A 14,608-nucleotide genomic window follows, 5' to 3' on the forward strand; every position below is an offset into this window, starting at 1 on the left:
ATTTTTGTGCTTCTTCTAACATATCTTTGCTTATTTCAGCTTGTTCTGCTCCTTTCAGCTTATTTATGCAAGTTACAACTTTTTTGGCTTATTCCACATTTTTTTGCACTCGTTTCAACTTTTTTCAAACCAATTCATCAAAAATGTGCTCTCTGCACTTGCAACCGCTAATTTCAGCTTCTTTCTGCCTTTTTAACTATTTTTCAGCTGTTTTTTTTAAACTCATTTAAACTTTTTCAGATAATTTCCACTTTGTTTTTGCTAATTTCTGCCCCTTTCAGCCCAACTGGGCAAACTTAAAATTTTTTCTGCTAATTTAAGCTTGTTATACCTTTTTAGCTAACATTTTTTAGCAGGTTTTTTTTGTGCCAATTTCAGCTGTTTCCAGATCAATTCAAATTTTTTCGTGGTAATTTCTGTTACTTTGTCTAATTAACTTCTTTATGCTAATTTCAGCTGGTTATGTTCCTTTCAGCTTTTTTCTGCTAGTTTCTGATTTTTCTTTTATTTCAGCTGCTATTTAGCTGCTTATATGCTAATTTTGGCCTTTTCAGCTAGTTCCATAATTTTTTAGCTCATTTCAGCGCTTTTCACTTCCTTCTGGTAGTCTAAGCTTCTTTCTTTCTTTTCAACTATACTTTCAGCTATTTTTTTCTAATTTCAGCTTTTTTTTTAGCTAATTTCTTAATTTTTCTTCTAGTTTCTGCTTATTTAAATCTAATTCAACAAATATGTGTTCTTTTTGCTTTCTTCTGTTAACTTAGACTTGTTATTTCATTTCAGCTACAATTCAGAATTTTTTTTAGCTAATTTCTGCTGTTTTTCAGCGAGTTCTTCAGCAATAAGCCTTCACACTGCATTTTCACAGGAAATGCAATTTCTCTAGTTAGAATCTGTGAGTACTTCGGCTCATTCTTCTTCTGTTTATGTATTTTATTGCCCTAATCTATATGAGCAGTAGGAAGTGACTGGTCCAGATAAGTCAATATTTTTGTACAAAGAAAGGAAGGTTTTGTCCGGTCTGCCCATGAGGCCCTGCTGGCAGATGTTTTGGCAGCATTTAGCCTGTTTTCTGATTACTTCTTGCCTCTTACGGTCAGGAATGACTAATGCTCCAGGCTCATGGCTGCACTTTATTTTGTTGTTGTTGACTTATGTAAAGTGGGGTCCTGCACCGTTATTAGAAATGGGTTCTTAATCCAAAACTTATTATAGTTTTCCTTTATAAGTAGAAATGATGAAATTCATTTATTTCTCATTTATTCTGCAATTACAAATGCACAAAAACAAAAAAACAGTAATTGTTGGCCAACACAGTTTCTGTCAGTGATTAGCCTCGGGAGCGGTCACCTCTGTGGAGGGAACCTGAGATTATTTTGCCTTGTGAAAGGAAATGTATTTACACCATAGTGTTCTGTGTATAATGCACACCCATTGTGTACATTCCACACAGTAATTTATCACCAGGAACAGAAGTATTTCATGTGGAAGCAGGTTGTTTTAATGATTGATTCCAGAGTGCAGAGCTACAAGATGTTTTAAGTTCACACGGTGTTCTGAAAAGCTTCAGCTCTCCTGTGGCTCGGTCCACTGGGACAAAATATTGCTGCGCGTTGGGCAGTAAGACAGCACAGAGGAGCTGTTTCCTAACTCTTGGCTGTTAATCTGGACTGATCAGGCTCTTTGTGGCCTTCAGCTCAGGGAGAGTCTCTCTTAGCCAAACACTGGCTATCTGTAGCTGCATGGCAATTGGGGGGTGCTGATGAAAACCACATGTTTTCTGGCCAATGGGTCTAATTAAACATGCACGAGGTTCATTGTTGCTTTTGAGACATTGAACTCTTACAAGAAGGGTCACAAGTCCCCTCCTTTTCCATTTTCTAGGCCCTGATGTTGTTTATCTATTTATGGATTGCACAACTTCTGGGAACTTGTTCCCCCTCCTGAGCAGTGTCGCAGAGTATTTCATGTTGTTCCACATCAAAGTGCTGTGTGAGAGGAAACGGCACGGACCACCTCAAGGACATGAAGCACAAAAGCGTGCAGCAGCATATTAGGTTGTCCTTTGATGTTCTGGTTACTAATAATGTCCTCGGAGAGCTGAATTTGATCTGCATTGTGCATGGAGTGCATTAAGACAAAGCAGGTTCATTAAAGGGAGCCTAAATGTTTCCATACATCCTCCTCAGAGCAGAAACAAGCTGCCACTTAGTTAAGCTCAACTACCGTCTCAAACACGTCTTTTGTTATTTTATAGGAAGACTTCAGGCCTTAAATGTGTGTGTGTGTGTTAAATTCAGCTCTGACATTTTCTTTGGTTGTCTCTGTTTTACACGCCACACTTTTGGTTCTGTGTTTCCTTCAAGAAAGAAGCAGATAAAATAGTGAAGGAGACAAGTATTGGAACAAATCGCCCAGTTTTATCTTTTATTTTCCTCTAAGTCCAGTGGTACTTGCTCTGGCAGATTAAGTCACTGGTAGACCTATCCTGTAGGATTTGACTTCACTTGTAATATGGGGAACTTCCAAGAGGGGGAACACCTGGACCTGTCATTCTGTGTCCGTTTCTCCTTCCTGTCCTCTCAAACCCCAGCCAGTCGAAGCAGATGGCTGCTAGTCCTGAGCCTGGTTCTGCTGGAGGTTTGTTCCTGTTAAAAGTGAGTTTTTACTTCCCACTGTCTCCTTCGTGCTTGCTCAGGATGGGAGACTGTGATGAAGTGAAGATGCAACACGTCTGCTGCTTTCTTTAGATCAATAACTTTTACTAAATGGTTTTGTATGTATGTGGATGTTTCTGTTCAGTGCCCTGAGACAACTTTGTTGGAACTTGGTGCTATTTAAATAAACTGAATTGAACTTGTGCTGTGTGAACTCTGGTGGTGACTAAAAATGGAATAAAAACTACATTTTTTCTGCACCCTAGGAAGAGAGAGCTATGCCAGTTTGCATTTTAAGTCAGAGTCAGAGATTCTTTATTGTCATTCGCACCCCATGTGGTACATGTGGTGGAGCGAAATTATGTTCACAGGGTCCCAGTTACATCCAACAATAAAATGTAAAATAAAAACAGTAATAAGATCTAAGATATGAACGAAGAAAGACATCAACTAAATATACACTAAGCACTCATAACATAAAAACATTACGTCAAACATCAGCACAAACATGAACACGAGTCCGTGTGAGCAGATGAGCATGCATGAACACATCAACATGAAACAGATCAGCAGCAACATGAAACGGATCAGCAGCAACATGAAACGGATCAGCAGCAACATGATGTGATTTTTCACATTGATTATTCTGGTTAGAGATTCATGAGTCTAACAGCCTCAGGGTAGAAGCTGTTCCTCAGTCTAGTGGTTCTACACTTAATGCTCCTCAACCTCCTTCCTGAGGGGAGTGGGGCAAAAAGTGTGTGTGCTGGGTGAGTGGGGTCCTTCATGATGCAGGTGGCCCTCTTCCTGCATCTGGAGGTGTAGATGTCTGTGATGGTGGGGAGGCTGATTCCGACAGATTTCTGTGCAGCCTTCACCACTCTCTGCAAAGCTTTTCTTTCTGCAGCTGTGCAGCCTCCATGCCACACATTGATGCTCGAGCACAGGATGCTCTCCACTGCACACCTGTAGAAGGAGGTGAGGACTGAGCTTCCCAGACTAGCTCGTCTCAGCCGCCTGATGAAGTAGAGTCTCTGATGAACTTTCTTGATCAGGCTGGTGGTGTTGTTGCTCCAGCTGAGGTTGTCATTCATGTGTACACCCAAGTACTTGTAGCTGGAGACCACTTCCACCACAGATCCTCTTATTTTCAGGGGGGTGTAGATGTTTTTGTTCCTTCTGAAGTCCACAATCATCTCCTTTGTCTTCTTCACATTGATATGAAGGTTATTCTCTTTGCACCAGCTCTCCAGGTTTTCCACCTCTTGTCTGTAGTTGGACTCAACATTGTTTGTGATGCATCCCACCACCGCTGTATCATCTGCAAACTTTACAATGTGACAGCCTGGATGGGTAGCTGCACAATCTTACGTGAGCAGAGTAAACAGGAGGGGGCTCAACACACATCCCTGAGGAGAGCCAATGCTGAGGGTTATGGTGGAGGAGGAGAAGTTGTGGATCCTCACCGACTGTGGTCTGTTTGTTAAGAAGTCTAGGATCCAGTTACAAATGGAGGGGCTTAGTCCTAGTGTGGATAGTTTGTCCATCAGGGTTTGGGGGATCATGGTGTTGAAGGCGGATGTGAAGTCCACAAAGAGCATACGGACGTAAGAGTTTTTCTGCTCCAGGTGGTTGAGTGCAGTGTGGACCACAGAGGAGATAGCGTCCTCTGTTGATCGGTTCTCACGGTATGCGTACTGATGAGGGTCCTCGTTGATGTTGATGGTTGTTTTGATGCGAGTCATGACCAGTTTTTTGAAGCATTTAGCGAGTATCGGGGTGAGGGCCACTGGCCGATAGTCTTTTTGGGACTGGGATGATGGTGGCAGTCTTCAGGCAGGTGGGAACTGTCTCCAGGGTAAGTGAGGTGTTAAAGATGTCTGCCAGCACCTCGCAGAGCTGATCAGCACATTCCTTCAACACTTTTCCGGGGATGTTGTCTGGGCCAGTTGCCTTGTGCGGATTAATCCTCCTGAAAGTACTCCTTACTTCGGCTGAGGTCACGCTGAGATGCTCTTCATCCAGTGGTGAGGTGAGTCTGGTGCTGGGTGGTCTGTTCGGGTCTTCAAAGCGTGCATAGAACTTGTTGAGGGCATCAGGCAGAGATGGGTCTATGGGGCATTGTTCACTCCTTCTTTTGTAATGTGTTATGCACCTAATGCCCCTCCACATGCTCCGAGGGTCTTGTGAGATGAATTGACCTTGACCTTAAGGAAACTTCTTCTAAAGTTTTAGTCCATCCAAAGATGAAAATTGGAAGACTACCTCACACCATGCAGGTGTTTGTGAGAGAAATCTCTTTTACCTTTTGAAAAGAAGATGGGCAGACATCCAACACACAGACACACAAAACAGACAACTATTCACACACTTAGTTTAGATTTTACGACTAAGAAAACCTGCTTACTTGTGGAATATGGATGTAAAACAAAGTGTGCTGATAAAACTGACACATTAATGAAGAGAATGTGTAAACTTTACTTGTAAAAGGATTTCAGCCAATGTTGGTGTGAGCTCCACAAGATGCTTTACTTCCTAACTGAGCAAAGCCTTGTTGTAATCATATAAAGGGGTCTTGTCAGTAGTTTTTTAATCTTTCATTGGATTTTTATGGCTTCTTCACTTATTTTTCAGTCCATTTTCAGAAAAGATTTGTTTGTTTGTTCAGCCAATTCATTCTAACCTAAGAAGCAGTCAGGCATAAAAAAGCTCCTAGACAGTTAATGAAACGGTGTCCACTCATAATGAAAAAAAGAAGCATGTTTAATTTGATCTTTACGTTCTTTGTTACTAGCATCCTCACCAACATATGTTAAAAATGTGCTTTTTACTTGAAACTGTAAAAATTATAAAACGTGAAACGGATATAAAATGGTAATTTGGCAGCAACAGCATTGCTTCCTAATTGCCATTATCTGAAAACTTGGCTTATCTCACAATATTTTCTTGGAAAATGACAAAGTGTTCTGAACCCTTCCCACACTCTTGCAATATTCTAAACAATGTTTCTAAACTCTAAACACTCTGGAAGAGCACAGAATGTCATGATTTCAGCTCTCTGCCTCCTCTGCTCTTTGCCACCTGCAAGCGTTTTGGCCACGCCCACTTCTCCGCTCTGCATGGTGAACAGCTGATCAGCTGCAGCAGTAAGTTTATCCTGCAGTGTGGGCTGCACACAGATGCAGCAGGTGCTAAATAATTTAAAACAATTAATTTTAAATAAAAAATTCATGCTGATCGTGCAGCTCGTCCATCAATCAGCCGAATGTGTGTCATGTCCAATCTTATTTTGAAAAACCGCGATAGTTTGAGGCCGCGATAAACGAACCGCGAAGGAGCGAGGGACTACTGTACAATATGTGTTTAGACATGAGTGATAAGGAATGGTTAACTGTCAGATGACAGCAGGTGTGTCATGTTACACAGCAGCTCTTCCTGTCTGCAGTAAAGTAGATCACAGCTAAAGTCTTACTGTCCACTGAAGCACCATGTATGTCTGTGTGATGTTTACAGACGTGCGCTGATAAGCCCACTGAGTTAATCTTGCCAGTGGAGGAGGAGGTGAAGGTGAAGCCAGCGGTGTTGAAGCACAGCAGAGAGGACTACTACGGGAGCCTGAGTGAGGACTGCAGGGTCGGGCACGACCACAACACACACATGGATAGTTTAAAGGTGAGCACCAAGTTCAGGTCTGAACAAGTGTCCTGTTTCTGTCAGAGCTCCATCTTTAAAGTAGAACCATTTCGTCTTTGTGTGTGTATGAGCAACCTGAGTGTGAGGAGCCACCGGAGGCCAGATACCCTCAGCCTTCACCCCCCCGGGCTTCTCCCTCCCTTACCCAGCCTGGGAGGACTGCAGTCAGCAGAATAGAGCAAGTTCAAATTGCAACATCTGGTGAGAGAAACACGTCTGGTTGTGTTTGCAACACAAGGCATCAATGAGTAAACTGGAGTTTCTGCACTGAAATGGAGAGAATAATGAACTCCGTTCTTTTTGTCCTTCAGTTATTAAAGGTTTTCATCAGTCCACGGAAGCTGGGAGCGAGGGACCGCTCTCTGATGACAAAATGTTTCTTGATAAGAAGCTTCTGTCTGAAAGAAAACTGCTTGGTAACATGAAGTCCATTAAATCTTTGAGCGAGTCAGGAATGTCAGGAGTCTTCAGTGGACAAGCAGTGAGTTTTATTTTCTTTAAACTTCATCACATTTTGTGGAAAAAGTACAGAACCACCCTGTTCTATGTTGTCCTTCAAAGGAGCCAATGTTTCTTGTAATCCTTTAAAGTGGGCTTGTCAGAGTTTAAACGTTTCTGCTTTTTCACTCAGTTTCAGTTCAGTTTGACTGTTATCAGACGAATGAGATCTTTTGTTGCTGAAATGAGCTTCCTCTGTAGAGAAGAGGTGATGAGCTCTGTCATCTGGGGCAGCTCACCGGAGATCTGCTGTTCATTTACAGCAAAAAGAGTCAGCTGGGGTGGTTCAGACATCTGATTAGGACCCCTCCCTCTTAAGGTTTCCTATCTGGGAACCCGGGGCAGATTTTATATTTCTGGTCTACGAACACCTCAGGATCCTCCAGGAGATGCTAGAGATGATCGCTGTGAAAAGGGATATCTGGATTTCCCTCCTGGACTCATTTACCCATGACTCGATCACAGATAAAATTGATTATTAACCTTTTTAACCTTTTTTTAATCAGGCAAATATCCCACTGAGATCAGAGCTTTTACGAGGGAAGTCTGAGATCGTCATCGTGGTATGTTCCCATACAAAGGTGGGATTAGTTCCCTGCATTTAACCCATCACACCTGAGATACACCCAGGTGGAGAGTGGGTAGCTATGTAAGCGCCCGGGGAGCAATTGAGGATTACCGGTAGGTGTCTTGCTCAGAGACACCATGACATGTGGGAATGGCTGCGAGTCGAACCACAACTTTCTGGTCCCAAGTCGGCTGCCCTAACTCCAACACCATCTCGGCCCCTGAGGCAGCCTAACATGCATGTTTTTGATATGTGGAAGGAAACCGGAGTACCCAGAGAACACCCACGATGAGAACATTCAAGCTCCACCCAGAAAGACCCTACAGTATGTCTAAATCAGAGTTTGATAGCTAGCTAGCTTTATTTGTCCCTGTAGAGAAATTGGTTTGCAGCATTGTCAGCAGGCATTTACATAAAGGACATACATGTACAACATGACAATAACATCCATCATTACAGCAAAGAAGTTTGAGCTCAGTCATTTTTGATACCTTTTTATTATTTAACGATTTACTCGCTTGTGGTATGAAATAAATTTTTGTCCTGATTCTTGAGAATAAAGGAAGGCAGAACCTTCGCCCTGAAGGAAGCAGCTCAAATGAGGATCTTAGGGGATGTGTGTTGTCTGCTATAATCTTGTTTGCATTTCCTCATAACTCTGTCCATGCATATTTTTTCTATACTCGGCAGAGTGGTCCCTAATGGTTTGCAGGCTGTAGTTACTGTACTTCTTAAGGATTTCTTCTGAGCCTCTGTAGTATTGCCAAACCAACAGATGTTACAAAATGTTAAAATACCCTCAGTAAAAGCAGAATAAAACATTAAAAGCATTGAGTTGTTGACTCGAAAAGACCCCACTTTGTTTTAAAAATACATCCTCTGCTGAGCCTTGGTGATAATAAGATCAACCCATGAGTCCAACTTTAAGTGACAGTCCAGAACCACACCCAATACTTGTAGCACGAGACAGTTTCAATCTGCTCTCCATTGATGGTGAATGGAGAGAATGACTGAAGCTCCCTGAAGTCAACAGTCATTTATTTTGTTTTTTCATGTTCAGAACCAATTTTGATTTTTTGCACCAATTAATGAAGAAGTCCAGAACTGGTCCATAGTCCTCTTCCTTGTTGTTTAAGAGGCTTACCAGGTCCGTGTTATCAACATATTTAATTCAATGTCTGTTTGGGAAAGTACTTCTGCAGGAGTTTGTGTACAGAATAAATAACAGTGAAGATGAAACGCACCCTTGAGGAGAACCAGTGCTGGTAGTTGTTTTGGCAGAGAGTTAGTTTTCTACATTCGCATTATAATCTAGCTGTTTTTGCAACTTTTTTTGCCATCTAATTTTAATTTGTAAAAAAAAAAATCTGTATGCCTCTTTATAATTTATTGTTGTCACTGTTGTCCATTGTTGTCATCATTCTTTGTTGAAATCAGGTCTCTCTCGTAAACGAGTCCTCGAGGCTCGATGGGATTAACCTGTTTAAATAAAGGTTGAATGAATGAGTGTTGAACCCACTCTGGCCTGCTGGACCCTACCTGTTAAACCGTCTGTAATCCATACAACCAAGCTATGTGAGCCAAAAAAGTCCATGCTCAATAATCCAGCTATGTGAGATTAAAAACTCTTTTGGTAAGATCTCTGTTAAAATACAAAGTACTTGGCTGAATGGCATTAAAAGCTGATGAGAAATCCACAAATACATTTTTTACATGACTTTTGGTCTTTCAAGATGGGACTAGAGTAGATGCAACTAGGACCATCTTGCTTTGAAACAACATTTCTAACCACTAAGCTGGATGGATGGATTTATAAGATATTTTGTTTATTAAGCCACGAGTTAGTGGCTCAATGAAGACCTAAACTCGGTGAATGAACCATGAGCCACCGCGCCAAATTATTAGACTGCTTAGCAAACAACGTTTATATTATATATAGTATTTAGTTATTAACCAAAAGCTCAGCATAAAGTGATGTAGAGTACACTTTTTGTAAAGAAGGTAGGCCGATGGTACTGATGTATTTCTAAGGTCCTGTCATGTCTTTCTGGGTTTTCTTTTAAAATTTCTTAAGGAAATTTGTTTCAGTCAAAAGTCAAAGCTTATTTCTTTAGCACATCCAAGTGCTTCCCACTGGATGAGACCAGTAACGCAACAACAAAATGAACTTCACTAAAACACTAGAACAAAACAAAACCACATTAGAAAATAAATGAATACATCAGTGAACATGCATAATTAAATCAAACCACATCCTGTCCATTTTAGATCCTGATCATCTGCTGTCGTTGTTTTAGACCTGACGCTTCTTGGTTTTTCATCCTCTAGTTCAATTTTCAGAAATTTAAACATCAAACTGCACTTCAAGCCGTGTTATGCCACATCTGGAAATCTATTTTTGCAAAAATAATAGTTTATGCTTATCAAAGTAACTTTTTTAATTTTAATTTACCTGAAAAAAATGAACAATTTTAAAAACTCTTTGAAAAAAATTACAGAACATTTAGGTCTTCTGAAGCAAAATATACAGAAATGAGACACTTACAGTGTATTCTTCCTATTTTTGCATATTCTTTATTTAGATAAATGTATCTCTGGATTTTCTCTAGAGTAAGATGGTGGTTCTGCCCACCGAGGAGGCCAACCTGTCAGACATCGACTATCTGGTGCCCACCCACGATGAGAGAGGTCACCCTATAGCTGAGTGGAAGAGGCAGGTCATGGTGAGGCAGCTGCAGGCGAGGCTGCTGGATGAAGAAGATCAGAGGAGAAGGGTAATGTCACTGTCAACACTGGACAGGGTATAATATAATGTGGAGATGTCTGTTTCCACGTCGTTTAAAGAAAAAACTCTTTAGAATTAACATTAAATCATTTTGGTATTTGGTAACACCTTGTCCTGAAAGAAGATGAAAAAATAAATTAATTAACAAGCAGTCCCACATCACTGAGGGGTTTGAATAGTAAATGTTAGTAGTTTTTGAAACAAGTGTTTTTTCTGGACTGGAAGTGAAAAAGGAATGCAAGTAAACCTTAGTGCAAGATATTTATGTAGAAGTTACACTGTGGAAAAGAACAGAGGTAGATTTGTTTTTTTGCTTGTCCGATGCAGCGCAGACTGATGAAGCCTGGCGAGTGGAAGGAGTAATTTTATCCACCAATGAAGGAGCCAGGGGGTGACCAATGGTGGCCTTGGCCTCCAAAGATTAATCTTAGGCTGCCCCAATTACTCGAGAAAACTATAGAAAAACTAGAAAACACAGTTTCCTCAAATAATTAGGGTGGCCTGTTTACACACACACACACACACACACACACACACACACACACACACACACATAGTGTGTGTGTGTTTATTTGTCATATGCAAGGTTAACAGTACAATGAAATGCATAGGATGAGAAGAACCAATTTGACTCGCTAAAAATGGACTCAATTTGACTCATAAACACACATATACATATATGTATGTATATAAATATATACATACATATATACATTCATACATGTATGTATGTATGTATGTATGTATATACATATATACATACATAGAGGAAAAATAAATGGACTCGATGTTCCCTCGCGTGGGTCACCAGGCCCTACTCTGGAGCCAGGCCTGGAGGTGGGGCATGCGGGCGAGCACTTGGTGGCCGGGCTTTTACCCATGGAGCTCGGCCGGGCACAGCCCAAAGATGAGACGTGGGTCCCCCTTCCCATGGGCTCACCACCTGTGGGAGGGGCCAAAGGGGTCGGGTGCAATGTGGGATGGGTGGTGTTCAAGGGGGGGGACCCTGGCGGTCTGATCCTCGGCTACAGAAGCTGGCTATTGGGACGTGGAATGTCACCTTACTGGTGGGGTAGGAGCCTGAGCTGGTGTGTGAGGTTGAGAGGTTCTGGCTAGAAATAGTCGGACTCACCTCTACGCATGGCTCTGGCTCTGGAACCAGTTTCCTTGAGAGGGGTTGAACACTCTTCCACTCTGGAGTTGCTCCTGGTGAGAGGCGCCAAGCAGGAGTGGGCATACTTACTGCCCCCCATCTTGGTGCCTGTGTGTTGGGGTTCACCCCGGTGAATGAGAGGGTAGCCTCCCTCCACCTACGTGTGGGGGGATGGGTTCTGACTGTCGTTTGTGCTTATGCACCAAACGGCAGCTCTGATTATCCACCCTTTTTGGAGTCCTTGGAGGGGGTTCTGGAAAGTGCACCTCCTGGGGGCTCCCTTGTTCTGCTGGGGGACTTCAATGCTCACGTGGGCAATGTCAGTGATACCTGGAGGGGTGTGGTTGGCAGGAACGGCCCCCCTGATCTGAACCCGTGTAGTGTTCTGTTGTTGGACTTCTGTGCTCGTCATGGATTGTCCATAATAAGCACCATGTTCAAGCATAAGGATTTCCATATGTGCTCTTGGCACCAGGACACCCTAGGCTGCAGTTCGATGATCGACTTTGCTGTCGTCTCATCTGATCTGCGGCCACATGTCTTGGACACTCGGGTGAAGAGAGGGGCAGAGCTGTCCACTGATCACTACTTGGTGGTGAGTTGGCTCCGATGGTGGACCTGGCAGGCCCAAATGTATTGTGAGGATTTGCTGGGAACGTCTGGCAGAGTCTCGGAGACGGAGCTTTAACTCCCACCTCTGGGAGAACTTCGAACATGTTCCGGGGGAGGTAGGGGACATTGATTCTGAGTGGGCCATGTTCTGTGCCTCTATTGTCGAGGTGGCTTACCGGAGCTGCAGCTGCAAGGTTGTCGTGCCTGTCGCGGCGGCAACCCTCGAACCTGGTGGTGGACACTGGCAGTGAGGGATGCTGTCAGGCTGAAGAAGGAGTCCTATCAGGACTTTTTGGCCTGCGGGACCCCGGAAGCAGCTTATGGGTACCGGCAGTCCAAGCGACATGTGACTCGGGTGGTTCAAATTCAAATTCAAAAATACATTATTAGTCCCAGAGGGAAATTATTTTGTTGTTGCAACTCGTTATCCTCATTTCATGAAGAGATGTTATAGATGCTGATGGCTGTAGACAGGAAGGATCTCTTGTTGTAAAGGTCCATCCCACAGTGGTTCGTAAGAAACTGGCTGCAGATGCCGTCCAATCTGTCCACCCAGACTCGGCTGGCCTCTCGGTTCCCCCAGGTTGTAGTACCACCCGAATGCCGGGCAGAACTCCTCCCAGAGCAATGGTCACTTCTCCCAGCAGTCTGCCAAGCTCCTTGTCGCTGTGGACAGCCAACTGTAGGTGCCGAGGGACGATCCTGTCCTTCCGCTGTCCTGAGCTGTGTTTCCTGATAGTTCCAGGATCTCAGTGGTCAGGCACTCGAGCACAGCTGGCAGGACATGACACACAATTGGCTGATTGATGGATAAGCCGCATGATCGGCATGAAATTGTTTATTTAAAATTAATTATTTTAAATTATTTAGCACTTGCTGCTCCTTTGTGCAGCCCACAACTGTAGAAAAAGCTTCCGCCTGCGTCTCTGTGCAGCCTTTACTGCAGGATAAACTTCCTCTTGCAGCTGATCAGCGTGCAGAGCGGAGATGTGGGCGTGGCCAAGAGCGATTGCAGGTGGCTGAGAACAGAGGAGGCAGAGAGCTGAAATACTGACGTTCTGTGCTCTTTTGGAGCATTTAGAGTTGTAGTGAACTAAGCCTCAGGTCAAATCTGGCCTTGAGGGCCTTCCTGGGACAAGAACTGTATTTCATTGATTTGAGTCCAGAAACACAAGATTAAGTTCATCCAGAGACTTTCTAAGTGTCCTGCACTGATCAATTGAAAGAACACTCTCTTTTTATTATCATTACTATTTTCTTGATAATCAAAGTGTGTTTAGTTCAAACCATTTTTAAATGTTGAAGTGAACTACTCATTTTAAATCAACTGTGAAACAGTATTAATGAATTTTTAATCCTCATTCAAAGTAGAAATCAAGTTAGAATGGGTTACAGAGTAATTATGCATTTTTCTGATTTTCTGTCTGAAATGAGCAAGTGTAAGTTGGTCCAAGGTTGGAGACAAACGCAAACAAATTTGTTGGAACGAACTGTCATGTTTTTAAATCCTCTCAGACATAAATAGAGAAGCTGGCACCTGTTTTCTCCCAACTCGCCTAAACATTTCTCTTGTCTGTCTCAAAAACATTTTCAGTCTGTTCCAAAACATTTTTCTGTTTTTCTGACTTCTAGTGACCTCTTACGTCACAAAAACACACCCCTGATTAGCTATTTCAGCCAATCAGGACTTCCCAAATGAACCGGAAACAGAACTCTTTAAATGTCTGCACTTCCTAGTTCCAGCCAGTGCGGTGGGAGAGCAGTTCAGTTCGGAGGTTAGAACCGAACAGAAAAGTTGCTGGAGAGAACAGGAGGTTCCAGACATGATCCGAAGTTCTTCCGAGTCTTGTGGGAATTATGCAATCTTCCACATCTGAGTGGAACTCTGACGGACTCACAACTCATGTGAGCCCAACCGAGAGGTGAACGTGTGCTGCACTAAGTACCGTCACTACTCCGGACGTTTCCCAACCATCCTACGGAGACGCTGGAAATGGTAGCGTTAAATGGGACTCCGTACCAGCTGATTCATCTTCAGAGAGGTAACGAGTCGATTTCCTACTGAAGCGTACCGAGATGAAACTGGGTTCGAATGGAGAGTGCCGTTCTTATACCGACACATAACAACCCCTCATCCATCTTCTCTCTCAATTTTAACTCCTTCATTCCCCATCTTTAAACTCTTCTATCTTGCCAGTAATTAATCCAGATATTTTCAGAAATGTCTGTTGGTTTAAAGTTGCAAGGATACCATGGCCGTATGGTTTCCTGACTGTAAAGCTAATTAATTAAGCTGTTATTGTAATCAATTTTGCCAAATTAATGTAAATGTTTGATGTTAAACTTTGATTCTGTTAATAAATGACCGCATTCATTTGATGGGTCAAAGAAAATTAACGTCTCACGTTACATTTAATAATTCAATGCACGATAGAACTCAGTCCAGAAAAATGAAAGAATCCGTTTAATTTATGTATATATCACATGTATATGTTCATCTACAGAGTTTAGAAACATTGTTTAGAATAGTGCAAGACTGTGGGAAGGGTTTAAAACGCTGTAATATCTACTTGTACTACTATTCCTACTTTGCAATTTTTCACTTATCGCGGGGCTTCAGGGTACGGATCCCCTGCGATAAA

The 14,608-nt window shown here is 42.6% G+C and overlaps 1 protein-coding gene across 1 annotated transcript in view; it reads left to right on the forward strand.

The window, feature by feature from the left end:
• Nucleotides 1-14,608, forward strand: part of LOC119408173 (espin-like protein) — a 36,740-nt gene that overhangs the window by 16,918 nt on the left and 5,214 nt on the right. Inside the window, exons 6-9 of the mRNA XM_037675010.1 lie at nt 6,171-6,329; nt 6,422-6,551; nt 6,662-6,831; nt 10,026-10,190. Of these exons, the coding sequence (XP_037530938.1) occupies nt 6,171-6,329; nt 6,422-6,551; nt 6,662-6,831; nt 10,026-10,190 (624 nt within the window). The remainder of the gene's footprint in view (nt 1-6,170; nt 6,330-6,421; nt 6,552-6,661; nt 6,832-10,025; nt 10,191-14,608) is intronic.

Source organism: Nematolebias whitei, chromosome 3 (genome assembly GCF_014905685.2).
Source record: "Nematolebias whitei isolate Nwh7 chromosome 3, NemWhi1, whole genome shotgun sequence".
In the NCBI taxonomy this organism is placed as follows: Eukaryota; Metazoa; Chordata; class Actinopteri; order Cyprinodontiformes; family Rivulidae; genus Nematolebias; species Nematolebias whitei.